The sequence below is a fragment of the Macrobrachium nipponense genome, chromosome 2, assembly GCF_015104395.2.
Source record: "Macrobrachium nipponense isolate FS-2020 chromosome 2, ASM1510439v2, whole genome shotgun sequence".
Classification (NCBI taxonomy): Eukaryota; Metazoa; Arthropoda; class Malacostraca; order Decapoda; family Palaemonidae; genus Macrobrachium; species Macrobrachium nipponense.
Genome location: NC_087201.1, coordinates 80,088,914 through 80,103,913, shown reverse-complemented (window position 1 = coordinate 80,103,913; position 15,000 = coordinate 80,088,914). Strand labels below are relative to the sequence as shown.

Below are 15,000 nucleotides of genomic sequence, written 5' to 3'. Positions count from 1 at the left end.
ATCGAATCCATGTCCGCCAAAAAGCCCCCAAATCCTCCAATCCTCCAAAACCTCCAAATCCTCTATGGAATCCTCCTTGAACGAATCCAGGCTCAGCCTCGGGTTCGGGTTCTGCTACGGGGCTCCTCTTTCCACGGTACCCACCATATCCGAATCCGTGGCCTCCAAATCCACCCAAGAAGCCACCTCCATGATGGCCACCAAATCCTCCGAATCCACGGTGGAATCCTCCAAAGTGACCTGGATCGGCTTCAGCTTCTGGGTCAGCCACAGCCACAGCCTTGGCTTCAGGCTCAGCTACTGGGCTCCTCTTTCCACGGTAGCCTCCATATCCGAATCCATGTCCACCGAAATGGCCACCAAATCCTCCAAAGCCTCCAAATCCTCCAAAGCCTCTGTGGAATCCGCTGTGGAAATCCAGGATCAGCTTCGGCTTCCGGTTCAGCAACAGGATCAGCTGCTACTATCCCCAAAAGGACCACGGCTAAGGTGGCGATAATCGTCTAAAAAGAATTATTTGAAAAGCCTATGTAGTTCAAATTACAACAAAAAGTCTAATGACAGAAAAGTTTATTAAACTGGTGTTAATATTGCAGCAGCTTTTATAAAATATTATCCACTTGGAATTGTTCACGCTGTTGTTCAGAATTGGAAGACTCGGTGTTTTGAATATATCGTAATCCCTTTTCTCGTAAAAAAAATCCGCTGTCGGTGAAAAACACATTACTAGAGTAATATTACGATGCAAAATATCATGAGTTTTGAAAATAATTCACGCTTTGATATTACATTATGTTCCTAGATCTATTTGATCATTTCAATTAATGCTAATAAACACCTAGAAATAATATGTTGATAATAATTAAGTCTGTGGTTAATAACTTAATAAATCATCACACCTGAACAAAAACAACCGATGTTATTGAGAAAAAAATATTTATACTCTGAAGCGTCATTTCAACTAGACATAAACACATTTTGCCTTTTCCAGTCGTATTTTCTTTCCCTACTTTTAAAATTAGTGTTTAGTATAATCTTTTATTATCATCTTGATGCAATAAAATTACGTTTTTGGTCTTCCCGTTAGCAAATATGTTGAGCATAAAAGAATTATTTTCAGTTCTCTCTCTCTCTTCTCTCTCTCTCTCTCTCTCTCTCTCTCTCTCTACCATTGGACATCATCGTGCAGTGCTTGAGAGGCGACTGTGCTGAGACAGACTCCAGGGATCCATTTATATACTAACTGAGGAAAGCCTAGTGTCCTTCGGACGATCGTCAGGATCGTGAGGAAAAGCCACTACGTCATCCTCTATTATTAAACAAGGGCCATAACCTTCCACCTTTTTTCCAGCTTTCGTTTCCTTAAAAAAATTAAATAAATAAAAAAAACTTGACGTTTCGTTTCATATTTAGATATTGCATGTTAATATATATAGTATATATATATATATATATATATATATATATATATATATAAGTTGACAACCCAGCACTGACCCAGAAAACTTTCAACGACAGTCGATTCTTTGCCTTGGAAAGAAAGTAACAGGTGGTGAGGTTTTTATTAACATGTTTATTTAGAGTAATAAATTCTAGACAGGATTATTGATCACAGGAAAGAAAAGCTGTTTCAGTGATAATACACAAACTTTACACAACAGAAAAATTCAAATGAAATGCAGGAAAATTTTTCTGAGTGTGGTAGCAATTCCAGTCACGTTACTTGGCCCAGCATTGAGCGAGAAATTGTGCGAACCTAAGATCTCGACTCCACGTTTCACACAATTCCAAAATGTTACCACATGGCTGGATCTATGCCGAGACCCGCAATAAATAAAGTACCCCGGAGGACACAAAACCCTTTGAGTCAAAATGAGGGCCGTGAGCAAAATTTCATCAAGCGGATCAGGTTTCTATAGCGAACAAGTTTACATGGTTACAACATAGATATATATATATATATATATATATATATATATATATATATATATATATATATATATATATATATATATGTGTGTGTGTGTGTGTGTGTGTGAATGCCGAACGCATAGTACAATTTCTCAGCTATCAATGGATAACGAAGTACTGCAGATTCGGAATTAACTTATACCTCGCTTTATGGCTCAGTGGTTACTGTCGACTGGAGCCGTTGGGAAGGTGTGTGTCGAGTGGTTTACACATTTCAGTACCATTCCATTAAGCACTTAAACATTCCTCTTCGGTGGTCATTTCCCAGCGGTGATATTCCCGAAGTAGCGGGAATTAGTTATTAAACGACACTTGTATCTTAATGATTATATATAAATCATAGTGTTAAAAATTTCATATATATATATATATATATATATATATATATATATATATATATCTACATATATATATATATATATATATATATATATATACATATATATATACATATAATATATATATATATAAAATATATATATATATATATATATACATATATATATACATATGTGTAGGCTCAGTTATTGTTGGGTTCTTACTTAAATTTCTTTCGAGGAAGTTTCCAAGTGAAGAATCGGAGGTTTCAATGATGAGAGAGCCAATTAATTTACAGTCCGTTAACTTTCAAGAATTTCTGCAAGTCGGGCTTATAATCTCACACAAAAATATTTCACCATGAAAATGGAATATACATGTTCCCTTTCAATACATATGTAAACTCATATATACGTACATACATATATTTATATATATATATATATATATATATATATATATATATATATATATATATATATATATTATCTATATCATATACATATGTATGTATGTATATATTTAGAGTATTATGAATGCATGTATATATATATATATATATATATATATATATATATATATTATATATATATAATTATATATATATATATATACGAATCTTCAGAGGGTGTCCATGATACTAGTTGTAAAAGGATGAAGTTTATTATGAAACGTTTCGCACATGAAACATCTGTGCATCATCAGTCTGCAAAGAGCAATAAGACAAATAAATAACATATAAAGCCATAAAAACACAAACAGAACTCATGAATTAAAAATAGTCTTAAAATTAACCAAAAAAAAAAAAAGAGGAAAAGTACAAAGTAAAAAACAGTAAAAGAGAGAGACAACACCCAAAACACTAACCGTCCATGAGGAGAGAAGATGGAATGACCTGTCGTCAAAAGCAGGTGACGACGTTAACTATGCCAGGTATAGAGTTGCTGAAGAAGTATTACCATTTAATGAAGGAACAAGTTTCTTAATATATAATGACTCGAGGGTAGTTAAGTGATCAAGATGTTTGACATGATCTATTATTGTGAACTGTTCTTTCTGGAGCTCAATTTTGCAATTAAAAGCATGGTTCCTGATATTAGAAAATTTAACGACAGGTCATTCCATCCTCTCTCCTCATGGACGGTTAGTGTTTTGGGTGTTCTCTCTCTTTTTACTGTTTTTACTTTGTACTTTTCTCTTTTTTTTTGGTTAATTTTAAGACTATTTTAATTCATGTGAGTTCTGTTTGTGTTTTATGGCTTTATATGTTATTTATTTGTCTTATTGCTCTTTACAGACTGATGATGCACAGATGTTTCATGTGCGAAACGTTTCATAATAAACGTTTCACATAATTTAGGAATAGTCATGAAATTACGTAAAAGAACAAAGTAAAAAACAGGTTAAAAGAGACTGCTTAAGACACCAACCGTTCAATGTGAGGAGAGATGATGTTATAAACTAAAGACAAGTTAAAAGTGACGACTTCAACTATGCCAGGTACAGACTTGCTGAGGACCCATTACTGTTGAGGGAGGGAACAAGCCTCTTAATAAAAAAGACTCAAGGGTAGTTTAATGTTCAGGATGTTTGACATAGTCTATTATGGAAAACTGTTCTTTTTGTATTTCAATTTATATATGTATGTGCACATATGTAATATATACACACAGTAGTTGTTGTTGTTAAAATAACCATTAACTAAGCACATTTTGGCTACTAATAATAATTCATTATAAGAAAACAAATTTCCATTATTCATATCCATGGGGGGATGATGGGGGGTTGCCCACACGTCCAGGTGCTCGCCCCCCTTAAATCCGCCCCTAATGCAATCTACTGGTTTGGTGACAATAAATACTGCTGATGTTGGGTGAATTAATTTACATCCTTTTGATTTGCTACTATTTGGTATACATTGGAGTGAGATAGGGAATAAAAACTCTAAACGAAATGAAATTCTTTGTACAGCCTTTAGCCCCTGATCGAAACATAGGTATCATCAGGAAATTTACCACCAAATATGTTTATGATCAGGGGGATATCAAAATTACAGCAGTATATCCCCTAAATTCATAGTAGTTCGATCTTAACATAAATTACTGAAAGGAAATATGTGAATGTTCCTTCCTATTCAATTTATGTCTTGCCTTTGGGGACTCCATTCAAACAACATACTCTAGACCAGTGGAACTTCCCAGCGTGGGGTAGGGGAAATTTGATTTTCGAGGCGAGCAATTCGAGAATATTTAAAGGAGGTTAATGCCTATACATTCCTCACGTGAATATAAGAATATCACCACAGGGGCCATAGGGATTTTAAGGGAGATTAGTTGGGGCATGGGCAAAAACGGTTGGAAACAACTGCTCTAGATTTTGGCTAAAACCTTTCATGCTTTGTGATATTCCCTGGGCAATGATCATACAGTGCTCCAACATAAATTTCTAGATTAACATTTCAAGGTGACAAGTTCCTTGGTTAGTTCACTCAGATGTAAACCTGCTCTTTAGTCGTTTCATCTAGTACCTCTTAACTTACGTTTAATATATGGGAATAGTTATTTGCGACTTCTCATATAATATATAATATGTTGGATGGTAATAAAAGTAAATACTTCTTATGTGTTTTCTTTATTTAGATTCGTATTACAATTCGAAGTAGTTTTGCACTCGGGACTTAACCATAGTATCTACCTCCCCCGAAATGACCGAATCCGCCTAACCCTCCAAAACCACCAAATCCCGATGGAATAACCACCGTGAACGAATCCAGGCTCAGCTACTGGGCTCCGCTTTCCACGGTTAGCCTCCATATCCGAATCCATGTCCACCGAAATGGCACCAACCTCCAAATCCTCCAAATCCTCCGAACCCTCTGTGGAATCCAGGATCAGCTTCGGCTTCCGGTTCAGCAACAGGATCAGCTGCTACTATCCCCAAAAGGACCACGGCTAAGGTGGCGATAATCGTCTAAAAAGAATTATTTGAAAAGCCTATGTAGTTCAAATTACAACAAAAAGTCTAATGACAGAAAAGTTTATTAAACTGGTGTTAATATTGCAGCAGCTTTTATAAAATATTATCCACTTGGAATTGTTCACGCTGTTGTTCAGAATTGGAAGACCCATTGTTTTGAATATATCGTAATCCCTTTTCTCGTAAAAAAATCCGCTGTCAGTGAAAAACACATTACTAGAGAAAAATTACGATGCATAATATCATGAGTTTTGAAAATAATTCACGCTTTGATATTACATTATGTTCCTAGATCTATTTGATCATTTCAATTAATGCTAATCAACACCTAAAAATAATATGTTGATAATAATTAAGTCTGTGGTTAATAACTTAATAAATCATCACTCCTGAACAAAAACAAACCGATGTTATTGAGAAAAAAATATTTATTATTCCTTGAAAAAAGCGGGGTCATTTCCAACTAGGCATCAAATCAACATTTTGCCTTTTTCCATTCGTATTTTCTTTCCCTACTTTTAGAATTAGTGTTTAGTATAATCTTTTATTATCATCTTGATGCAATAAAATTACGTTTTGGTCTTCCCGTTAGCAAATATGTGAGCATAAAAGAATTATTTGCATTTCTCTCTCTCTCTCTCTCTCTCTCTCCTACCTTGGACATCATCGTGCAGTGCTTGAGAGGCGACTGTGCTGAGACAGACTCAGGGATCCATTTATATACTGACTGAGGAAAGACTAGTGTCCTTCGGACGATCGTCAGGATCGTGAGGAAAAGCCACTACGTCATCCTCTATTATTAAACAAGGGCCATAACCTTCCACCTTTTTTCCAGCTTTCGTTTCCTTAAAAAAAAATAAATAAATGAAACCAAAGAAAACCTGAAGTTTCGTTTCATATTTAGATTGGTATGTTAATATATATTATATATATATATATATATATATATATATATATATATATATATATATATATATTAGTTGACCAACCCAGCACTGCCCAGGAAAACTTTGAACGACAGTCGATTATTTATTTGCCTTGGAAAGAAAGTAACAGGTGGTGAGGTTTTTATTAACATTTTTATTTAGAGTAATAAATTCTAGACAGGATTATTAATCACAGGAAAGAAAAGCTTTTTCAGTGATAATACACAAACTTTACACAACATAAAAATTCAAATGAAATGCAGGAAAATTTTTCTGAGTGTGGTAGCAATTCCAGTCATGTTACTTGGCCCAGCATTGAGCGAGAAATTGTGTGAACCTAAGTTCTCGACTCCACGTTTCACACAATTCCAAAATGTTACCACATGGCTGGATCTATGCCGAGACCCGCAATAAATAAAGTACCCCGGAGGACACAAAAACCCTTTGAGTCTAAATGAGGCCGTGTGCAAAATTTCGTCTAGAACAGTCAAGCGGTTCAGATTTCTATAGCGAACAAGTTTACATGGTTACAAATATATATATATATATATATACTATATATATATTATACTATGTGTGTGTGTGTGGTGTGTGTGTGTGTGTGTTGTGTGTGTGTGTGTGTTAATGCCGAATTCTAAGTACAATTTCTCAGCTATCAATGGCAAACGAAACAAGTACTACAGATTCGGAATTAACTTATACCTCGCTTTATGGCTCAGTGGTTACTGTCGACTGCAGCCGTTGGAAAGGTGCTGTGTCGAGTGTCGACACATTTCAGTACCATTCCATTAAGCACTTGAACATTCCTCTTCGGTGATCCTTTTCCAGCGGTGATAATCCCGAAGTAGCGGGAATTAGTTATTAAACGACACTTGTATCTAATGATTATATATAAGTCACAGTGTTAAAAATTTCATATATATATATATATATATATATATATATATATATATATATATAATATATATATATATATATATATATATATATATATATATATATATGTATACATATATATATATATATATATATATATATATATATATATATATATATATAATTCATCTGGAAAATCGTTGATAAAATATTCAGGAGTCCCAGGAAGACAGCAGTCTAAGAAGCATGCTTTATTTATTTGAGAAACGTTTCATGTTGCGGTTCAACACATCATCAGGTTTGCAATAATTAAAGTTTTACTTGATAAATTACAAGTTAAAAGTACAAATTATTACCAATAAAAAAATTCAGCTAAAAATCATATATATATATATATATATGTATATATATATCTATATATAGATATATATTATATAAATATATATATATATATATAGTATATATATATATATATATGGAGGCTCAGTTTTATTGGTTGGGTTCTTATTTAAATTTCTTTCGAGGAAGTTTCCAAGTGAAGAATCGGAGGTTTCAATGATGACAGCCAATTAATTTACAGTCCGTAAACTTTCAAGAATTCTGCCAGTCGGGCATTATAATCTCATAAAATATTTCACCATGAAAATAGAATATACATATTCCCTTTTAATACATATGTAAAACTCATATACGTACATACATATTTATATATAATATATATATATATATATATATATATATATATATATATATATATATATATATATATATATATATATATATATATTGTATATATATATTGTCTATATCATACACATTTGTATACTATATGTATCTATAGATGTATTATGTATGCATGTATATATATATATATATATATATACTATATATATATATATATATATATAGATATATATATATGAGTATATATATATATATATATATATATAATATATATATATATATATCAGATTATCTTTGAGATTAGCAGCACGACTGGCAGAAATTCTTGAAAGTTGAAAGGGTGCAAAGTAATTGGATGTCATCACCGTTGCCTCCAATACTTCTCTCAGAAATTTCCTTAATCAGCAATTGTTTGGCAGAGGATTTAACTCTTCCTCGAAAGAAAAGAAATTTGAGTAAGAACCGCAACAATATCTCAGTTCACAATCTATGCCCCATAATGTAGCCAAGATGCAGCCAGAAGATAAGAAGTGACCAACAAAGAGGAACTTCTTCCTTAAGACCTCCGCTTTTCCAGGACCTTCAGTCACGACAAATCAGCCAGATTTTTCACCTGATCGATTTTTTAAAGGTTTTTGCGGCCATTCCTGGAATTTTTGTTCAACTTCTCAGTGATCTCTTCGAATTTCTGAACTTCTATGAGAGAGAGAGAGAGAGAGAGAGAGAGACAGAATCCAGAGGTATCCGTGCGACACAGAGAGAGAAGAGAGAGAGAGAGAGAGAGAGGACCAGACCAGACGAGACTTCATAAACCACAACTAATTGAATATATCAAGCAGAGAGAGAGAGAGAGAGAGAGAGAGAGAGAGCATTCATGCACCAGAACCAAAGGTAATAACTTATATATCAAGCAGAGAGGAGAGAAAGAGAGAGAAAGAATTCCAGGGTATCAATGAGAGAGGAGATGAAGAGAAGAAACTTTAAGTCAAGTTACTCTTTCTTTGCAAGAAATTTGCTGTATGTCAGCAATGGAATTTATCGCCGGTTTATGTTCTTACAGTGATCACGTGACTTCTTTCGTTGTTGGGTATTCTGCAACGGAAATAAAAAGAACACGAAGATTAGGCGTAAATGAAACGAGTTCGGTCTTAAAAGCTCCCATACCTACACGTGGGTGGTGACCTTGAGCCCAGTCCTGAACCAAGAAAGTTTCTTCCGGCTGTCATTCATCGTTGTGTCAAGTTCTTGAAAAAAATAGAATGCGCTGAACGCCATTGTTGTCGGCGATAGTGCTGGTGAAGCCGATGGTGACTAAAAGATCCACAACAAACTGGTCCTCACCTGTCGCAACATACATATTGAATATGTTATGTAATGAAAATGAAAAGACTGAGGAGTTGGGAATATGGCTCCCCTTCTGGATATCCTGTAGACTTGTTTTGATTATGAAAAGGATCAGTCTCTCCTTCCTGAAGGACTGTGCTGTTATGCATCCAAACCTCAGTGGTAGGTATACACGGGCTATGTGATGTAATCTACAGCGGATCTAGAAATCTATCATTAGGATGACACTTGGAATTATTCATATATATATATATATATATATATATATATACTATATATATATATATCATATACATATAATAATATCATATATATATATATATATATATATATATAATATATATATATATATATATATATATAATTTGATATCCCCCTGAACATAAACGTATTCGGCGGTAAATTTCCCGATGTTACCTAAGTTTCAATCAGGGACTAAATTTAAAGGCTGCACAAAGAATTTCATCTCGTTTAGAATATTTATTCTCTATCTCACTCCAATGTATACCAAATAGTAGCAAATCAAAAGGATGTAAATTAATTCACCCAACATCAACAGTATTTATTGGTCATTCGTGGGTGAATTCAGATGAAAAAGTCACCCAACCAATAGACTGCATCAGTTTCGGATTTAAGGGGGGAGAGCACCTGGACATGTGGGCAGCCCCCCATCCCCCACGGATATGAATAATAGGAGATTGTTTTCTTGCAATAAATCATTATTACTATGAGATTCAGGGCCTCTGTAACACGGTTTTTTCGCAATAACTTTTTATCTATGCATTTCATAAATATAACGCTTATTCAGAATACATATTATATATTCACATAAATTTTGACTGTATTCTGCATTACGTAGGTTGAATAAATTTGGTACTTATAATGTAAAAGTGACTTTTTTTGAAGACGGGCCAACTTACGCAGAGAAAAGGTTTCGAACCCACTCGTTACGTAACTTATGACAGCATTTCTTCCCTCTTTTTCGATGGATGATTGGCTATACGTAACGAAGGCTAAACCTCGGGCAACAATGACATACAAATTTAAATAACCAAAGCAGTTCACCTTTATGAAGTCTGGAACCTCTCCACTGATAATTGTCATAATGAACAAACCAACAAAATATGTTAATAAATACAAAAACACTTCGATTATTAGTCTAACTCCCAAAATAGGTTTCCTAAGAAATTACAGTCTACTTTATAAGTCACAATCAGATTGACAAGATGTAGGGAATAGTTGGTAATTTTCAAAAACATAGTAGACAAGCTTGATTTGATAACTGCTATATCCAATGTCAAGCCAATTTTATTTATTGTCTATATACCTATTTACTGAAAAAAAAAAATAGCCTGTACCGTATATTGGCTTTAAACCTTCAGAAATATTGATCGTCAGAATGATGACTTCATGAGGCTCCACCCACTTTCGCCTCGTTATAATTCAGGACAACACTGAAAGCTACCATGTGCATTGTTGGATTAGAAAATTTAACTTCTGGCTATAAAAACTAATTTCTCGAGTAGTTGTAAGAAGTGCTAAATGATCCTCAAGGATCCCAGCAGTTGGCCTAAACGTTTAATTCATGTATATTACTGCTATACTGTTGCGGCACTACTGCTACAGTAGTATTACTACGCTAGCACTGATACCTCACCCACCCACATCTACTATGTATCGTTCCGCCATTCATAAAGTCTTTGGGTTTCAGAGCCGATGGAGTTTCTGTCTGGTGGATGAGCGGGGCAACATTTCGCCAAAAGGTGTTTACATTGCTTACGTAATAAATGTTTTTCAACTCTTGACTCGTAATCATTGGCCATGGCGTCGGCTAGATCATTTTTACTATATAAAAATTAAAACTATCGGGTTTAGGTTAGTGATAATACTGACAAAATTTGTGTGTGGTTGTAAAATATACATATGTCAACTTTCAGCTACATCCAATGCTTTGACAAGGAGCAAAGTCCAAAAAACTGTGTTACAGAGACCCTGAATATCATAGTAGTAGCCAAAATGTGCTTAGTTAATGGTTATTTCAACAACAACAACTACTGTGTGTATATATTATATGTGTGTATATACATATGTAAATATTGACATATAGTTATGTACTATACTATATGTACATGTAACATATAGTATATATAGATATATATATATATATATATATATATAGATATATATATATATATATATATATAATATATATATATATATATAATAATATCTATACAAAATATACAATATATACAATACTATAGTACTATACATGTATATATATATATATATATATAGCATATATATATATTATATAGATATATATATATATATATATATATATATATATATATACACATAAAATGAAACCTTTTCTTATAGTAATTTTCTTTTTATTTTATTAATAATATATATATAGATATATATATATATATATATATATATATAATCTAAAATATATAAATATATATATATATATAATATATATATATATATATATCTATACAAAAAAATATACAATATATATACATACATGTATATATATGTGTATATATATATATATATATATAGGCTATAGATATATATATATATATATATATATATATATATATACACATAAAAATTAAACCTTTTCTTATAGTAATTTTCTTTATTTATTTAATATATATATATGGATGTCTCCACGATACGAGATGTAAAAATGACATTTTATTTAAAGAAACGTTTCGCATATGAAATTCTCTGTGCATCATCAGTCTGAAAGAACATGAAGACACATTTATAAATAAAATACAATAAAAGTGAAAAAACAGGAATTCACATATATTAAAAATAGTCATAAAATTACGTGAAAGAACAAAGTAAAAAACAGGTTAAAAGAGACTGCTTAAGACACCAACCGTTCATTGTGAGGAGGGATGATGGTATAAACTAAGACAAGTTAAAAGTGACGACTTCAACTATGCCAGGTACAGAGTTGCTGAGGACGTATTACTGTTGAGGGAGGGAACAAGCCTCTTGATAATAAAGACTCAAGGGTAGTTAAATGTTCAGGATGTTTGACACAGTTTATTATGGGAAATTGTTCTTTTTGTATTTCAATTTTGCAATGATAGGCGTGATTTCTGATGTTGGAAAATTCAGGTAGTTTTATTTATATATGTATGTGCACATTGGTAATATATACACACAGTAGTTGTTGTTGTTAAAATAACCATTAACTAAGCACATTTTGGCTACTAATAATAATTCATTGCAAGAAAACAAATTTCCATTATTCATATCCATGGGGGGGGGGGAGGGGGGCTGCCCACACGTCCAGGTGCTCGCCCCCCTCAAATCCGCCACTAATTGGTGACAATAAATACTGATGATGTTGGGTGAATTAATTTACATCCTTTTGATTTGCTACTATTTGGTATACATAGGAGTGAGATAGAGAATAAAAACTCTAAACGAAATGAAATTCTTTGTACAGACTTTAAATTTAGCCCCAGATGAAACATAGTAGGTATCATCAGGAAATTTACCACCGAATATGTTTATGATCAGAGGGATATCAAAATTACAGCAGTATATCCCCTAAATTCATAGTAGTTCGATCTTAACATAAATTACTGAAAGGAAATATGTGATTGTTCCTTACTATTCAATTTATGTCTTGCCTTTGGGGACTCCATTCAAACAACATACTCTAGACCAGTGGAACTTCCCAGCGTGGGGTAGGGGAAATTTGATTTTCGAGGCGAGCAATTCGAGAATATTTAAAGGAGGTTAATGGCCTATTACGATTCCTCTACGTGTATATAAGAATATCACCAAAGGTGCCATCGGGATTTTAGGGGAGATTAGCTGGGGCAAGGGCAAAAACGGTTGGAAACAACTGCTCTAGATTTTGGCTAAAACCTTTAATGCTTCGTGATATTCCCTGGGCAATGATCATATAGTGCTCCAACATAAATTTCTAGATTAACATGTCAAGGTGACAAGTTCCTTGGTAAGTTCACCCAGAGGTAAACCTTCCCTTTAGTCGTTTCATCTAGTACCTCTTAACTTACGTTTAATATATGGCGATAGTTATTTGCGACTTCTCATATAATATATAATATGTATGGTTGATAAAAATTAAACCTTTTCTTATAGTAGTTTTCTTTATTTAGATTCGTATTAAAATTCGAAGTAGCTTTTCACTCGGGACTTAACCATAGTATCTACCTCCCCCGAAATGACCGAATCCGCCTAATCCTCCAAAACCTCCAAATCCTTGATGGAATCCACCGTGAACGAATCCAGGCTCAGCTACTGGGCTCCTCTTTCCACGGTAGCCTCCATATCCGAATCCATGTCCGCCAAATCCACCAAATCCTCCCAATCCTCCAAAACCTCCAAATCCTCTATGGAATCCTCCGTGAACGAATCCAGGCTCAGCCTCGGGTTCGGGTTCTGCTACGGGGCTCCTCTTTCCACGGTAACCACCATATCCGAATCCGTGGCCTCCAAATCCACCCAAGAAGCCACCTCCATGATGGCCACCAAATCCTCCGAATCCACGGTGGAATCCTCCAAAGTGACCTGGATCGGCTTCAGCTTCTGGGTCAGCCACAGCCACAGCCTTGGCTTCAGGCTCAGCTACTGGGCTCCTCTTTCCACGGTAGCCTCCATATCCGAATCCATGTCCACCGAAATGGCCACCAAATCCTCCAAATCCTCCAAATCCTCCGAAGCCTCTGTGGAATCCAGGATCAGCTTCGGCTTCCGGTTCAGCAACAGGATCAGCTGCTACTATCCCCAAAAGGACCACCGCTAAGGTGGCGATAATCGTCTAAAAAGAATTATTTGAAAAGCCTATGTAGTTCAAATTACAACAAGAAGTCTAATGACAGAAAAGTTTATTAAACTGGTGTTAATATTGCAGCAGCTTTTATAAAATATTATCCACTTGGAATTGTTCACGCTGTTGTTCAGAATTGGAAGACTCGTTGTTTTGAATATATCGTAATCCCTTTTCTCTTTAAAAAAAAATCCGCTGTCAGTGAAAAACACATTACTAGAGAAAAATTACGATGCAAAATATCATGAGTTTTTAAAATAATTCACGCTTTGATGTTACATTATGTTCCTAGATCTATTTGATCATTTCAATTGAATCTAATCAACCCCCAGAAACAATATGTTGATAATAATTAAGTGTGTGGTTAATAAGTTAATAAATCTTCACACCTGAACAAAAACAACCAATGTTATTGAGAAAAAAAAAAAATTTATACTCTGAAGCGTCCATTTTCAAACTCAGGACATAAAACACATTTTGCCTTTTCCAGTCGTATTTTCTTTCCCTACTTTTAAAATTAGTATGATTAGTATAATCTTTTATTATCGTCTTGATGCAATAAGATTGCGTTTTGGTCTTCCCATTTGCAAATATATGAGCATAAAAGAATTATGACAGTCTACTTAATTTCAGTTCTCTCTCTCTCTCTCTCTCTCTCTCTCTCTCTCTCTCTCTCTCTCTCTCTCTCTCTCTCCTACCTTGGACATCATCGTGCAGTGCTTGAGAGGCAACTGTGCTGAGACAGACTCAGGGATCCATTTATATACTGACTGAGGAAAGACTAGTGTCCTTCGGACTATCGTCAGGATCGTGAGGAAAAGACACTACGTCATCCTCTATTATTAGACAAGGGCCATAACCTTCCACCTTTTTTCCAGCTTTCGTTTCCTTAAAAAAAAATAAATAATTAAAAAAAACCTGACGTTTCGTTCCATATTTAGATATTGTATGTTGATCAGAATTAAGGCATATATATAATATATATATATATATATATATATATATATATATATATATATATATATATATATATATATATATATTAGTTGACCAACCCAACACTGCCCAGGAAAA

General features: G+C 33.8%; 2 protein-coding genes across 2 annotated transcripts in view; both read right to left on the bottom strand.

Moving 5' to 3' along the window:
* The window catches only part of LOC135221231 (uncharacterized), a 6,085-nt gene extending 134 nt beyond the window's left edge, over positions 1-5,951 (bottom strand). Inside the window, exons 1-3 of the mRNA XM_064259047.1 lie at positions 5,921-5,951; positions 5,136-5,259; positions 1-366 (exon numbers count right to left, since the gene is read on the bottom strand). The exon at positions 1-366 is cut by the window's left edge and continues 134 nt beyond it. Of these exons, the coding sequence (XP_064115117.1) occupies positions 1-366; positions 5,136-5,259; positions 5,921-5,932 (502 nt within the window). The 5' untranslated portion in view covers positions 5,933-5,951. The remainder of the gene's footprint in view (positions 367-5,135; positions 5,260-5,920) is intronic.
* A 7,276-nt stretch (positions 5,952-13,227) lies between these two features.
* On the bottom strand, positions 13,228-14,655 carry LOC135221464 (uncharacterized). Its single transcript, XM_064259213.1, has 2 exons — positions 14,625-14,655; positions 13,228-13,917 (listed from the first exon to the last, which is right to left on the bottom strand). Exons 1-2 carry the CDS (start codon positions 14,634-14,636, stop codon positions 13,294-13,296), a joined length of 636 nt encoding a protein of 211 aa, XP_064115283.1. The 5' UTR covers positions 14,637-14,655; the 3' UTR covers positions 13,228-13,293.
* Positions 14,656-15,000: the final 345 nt, after the last annotated feature.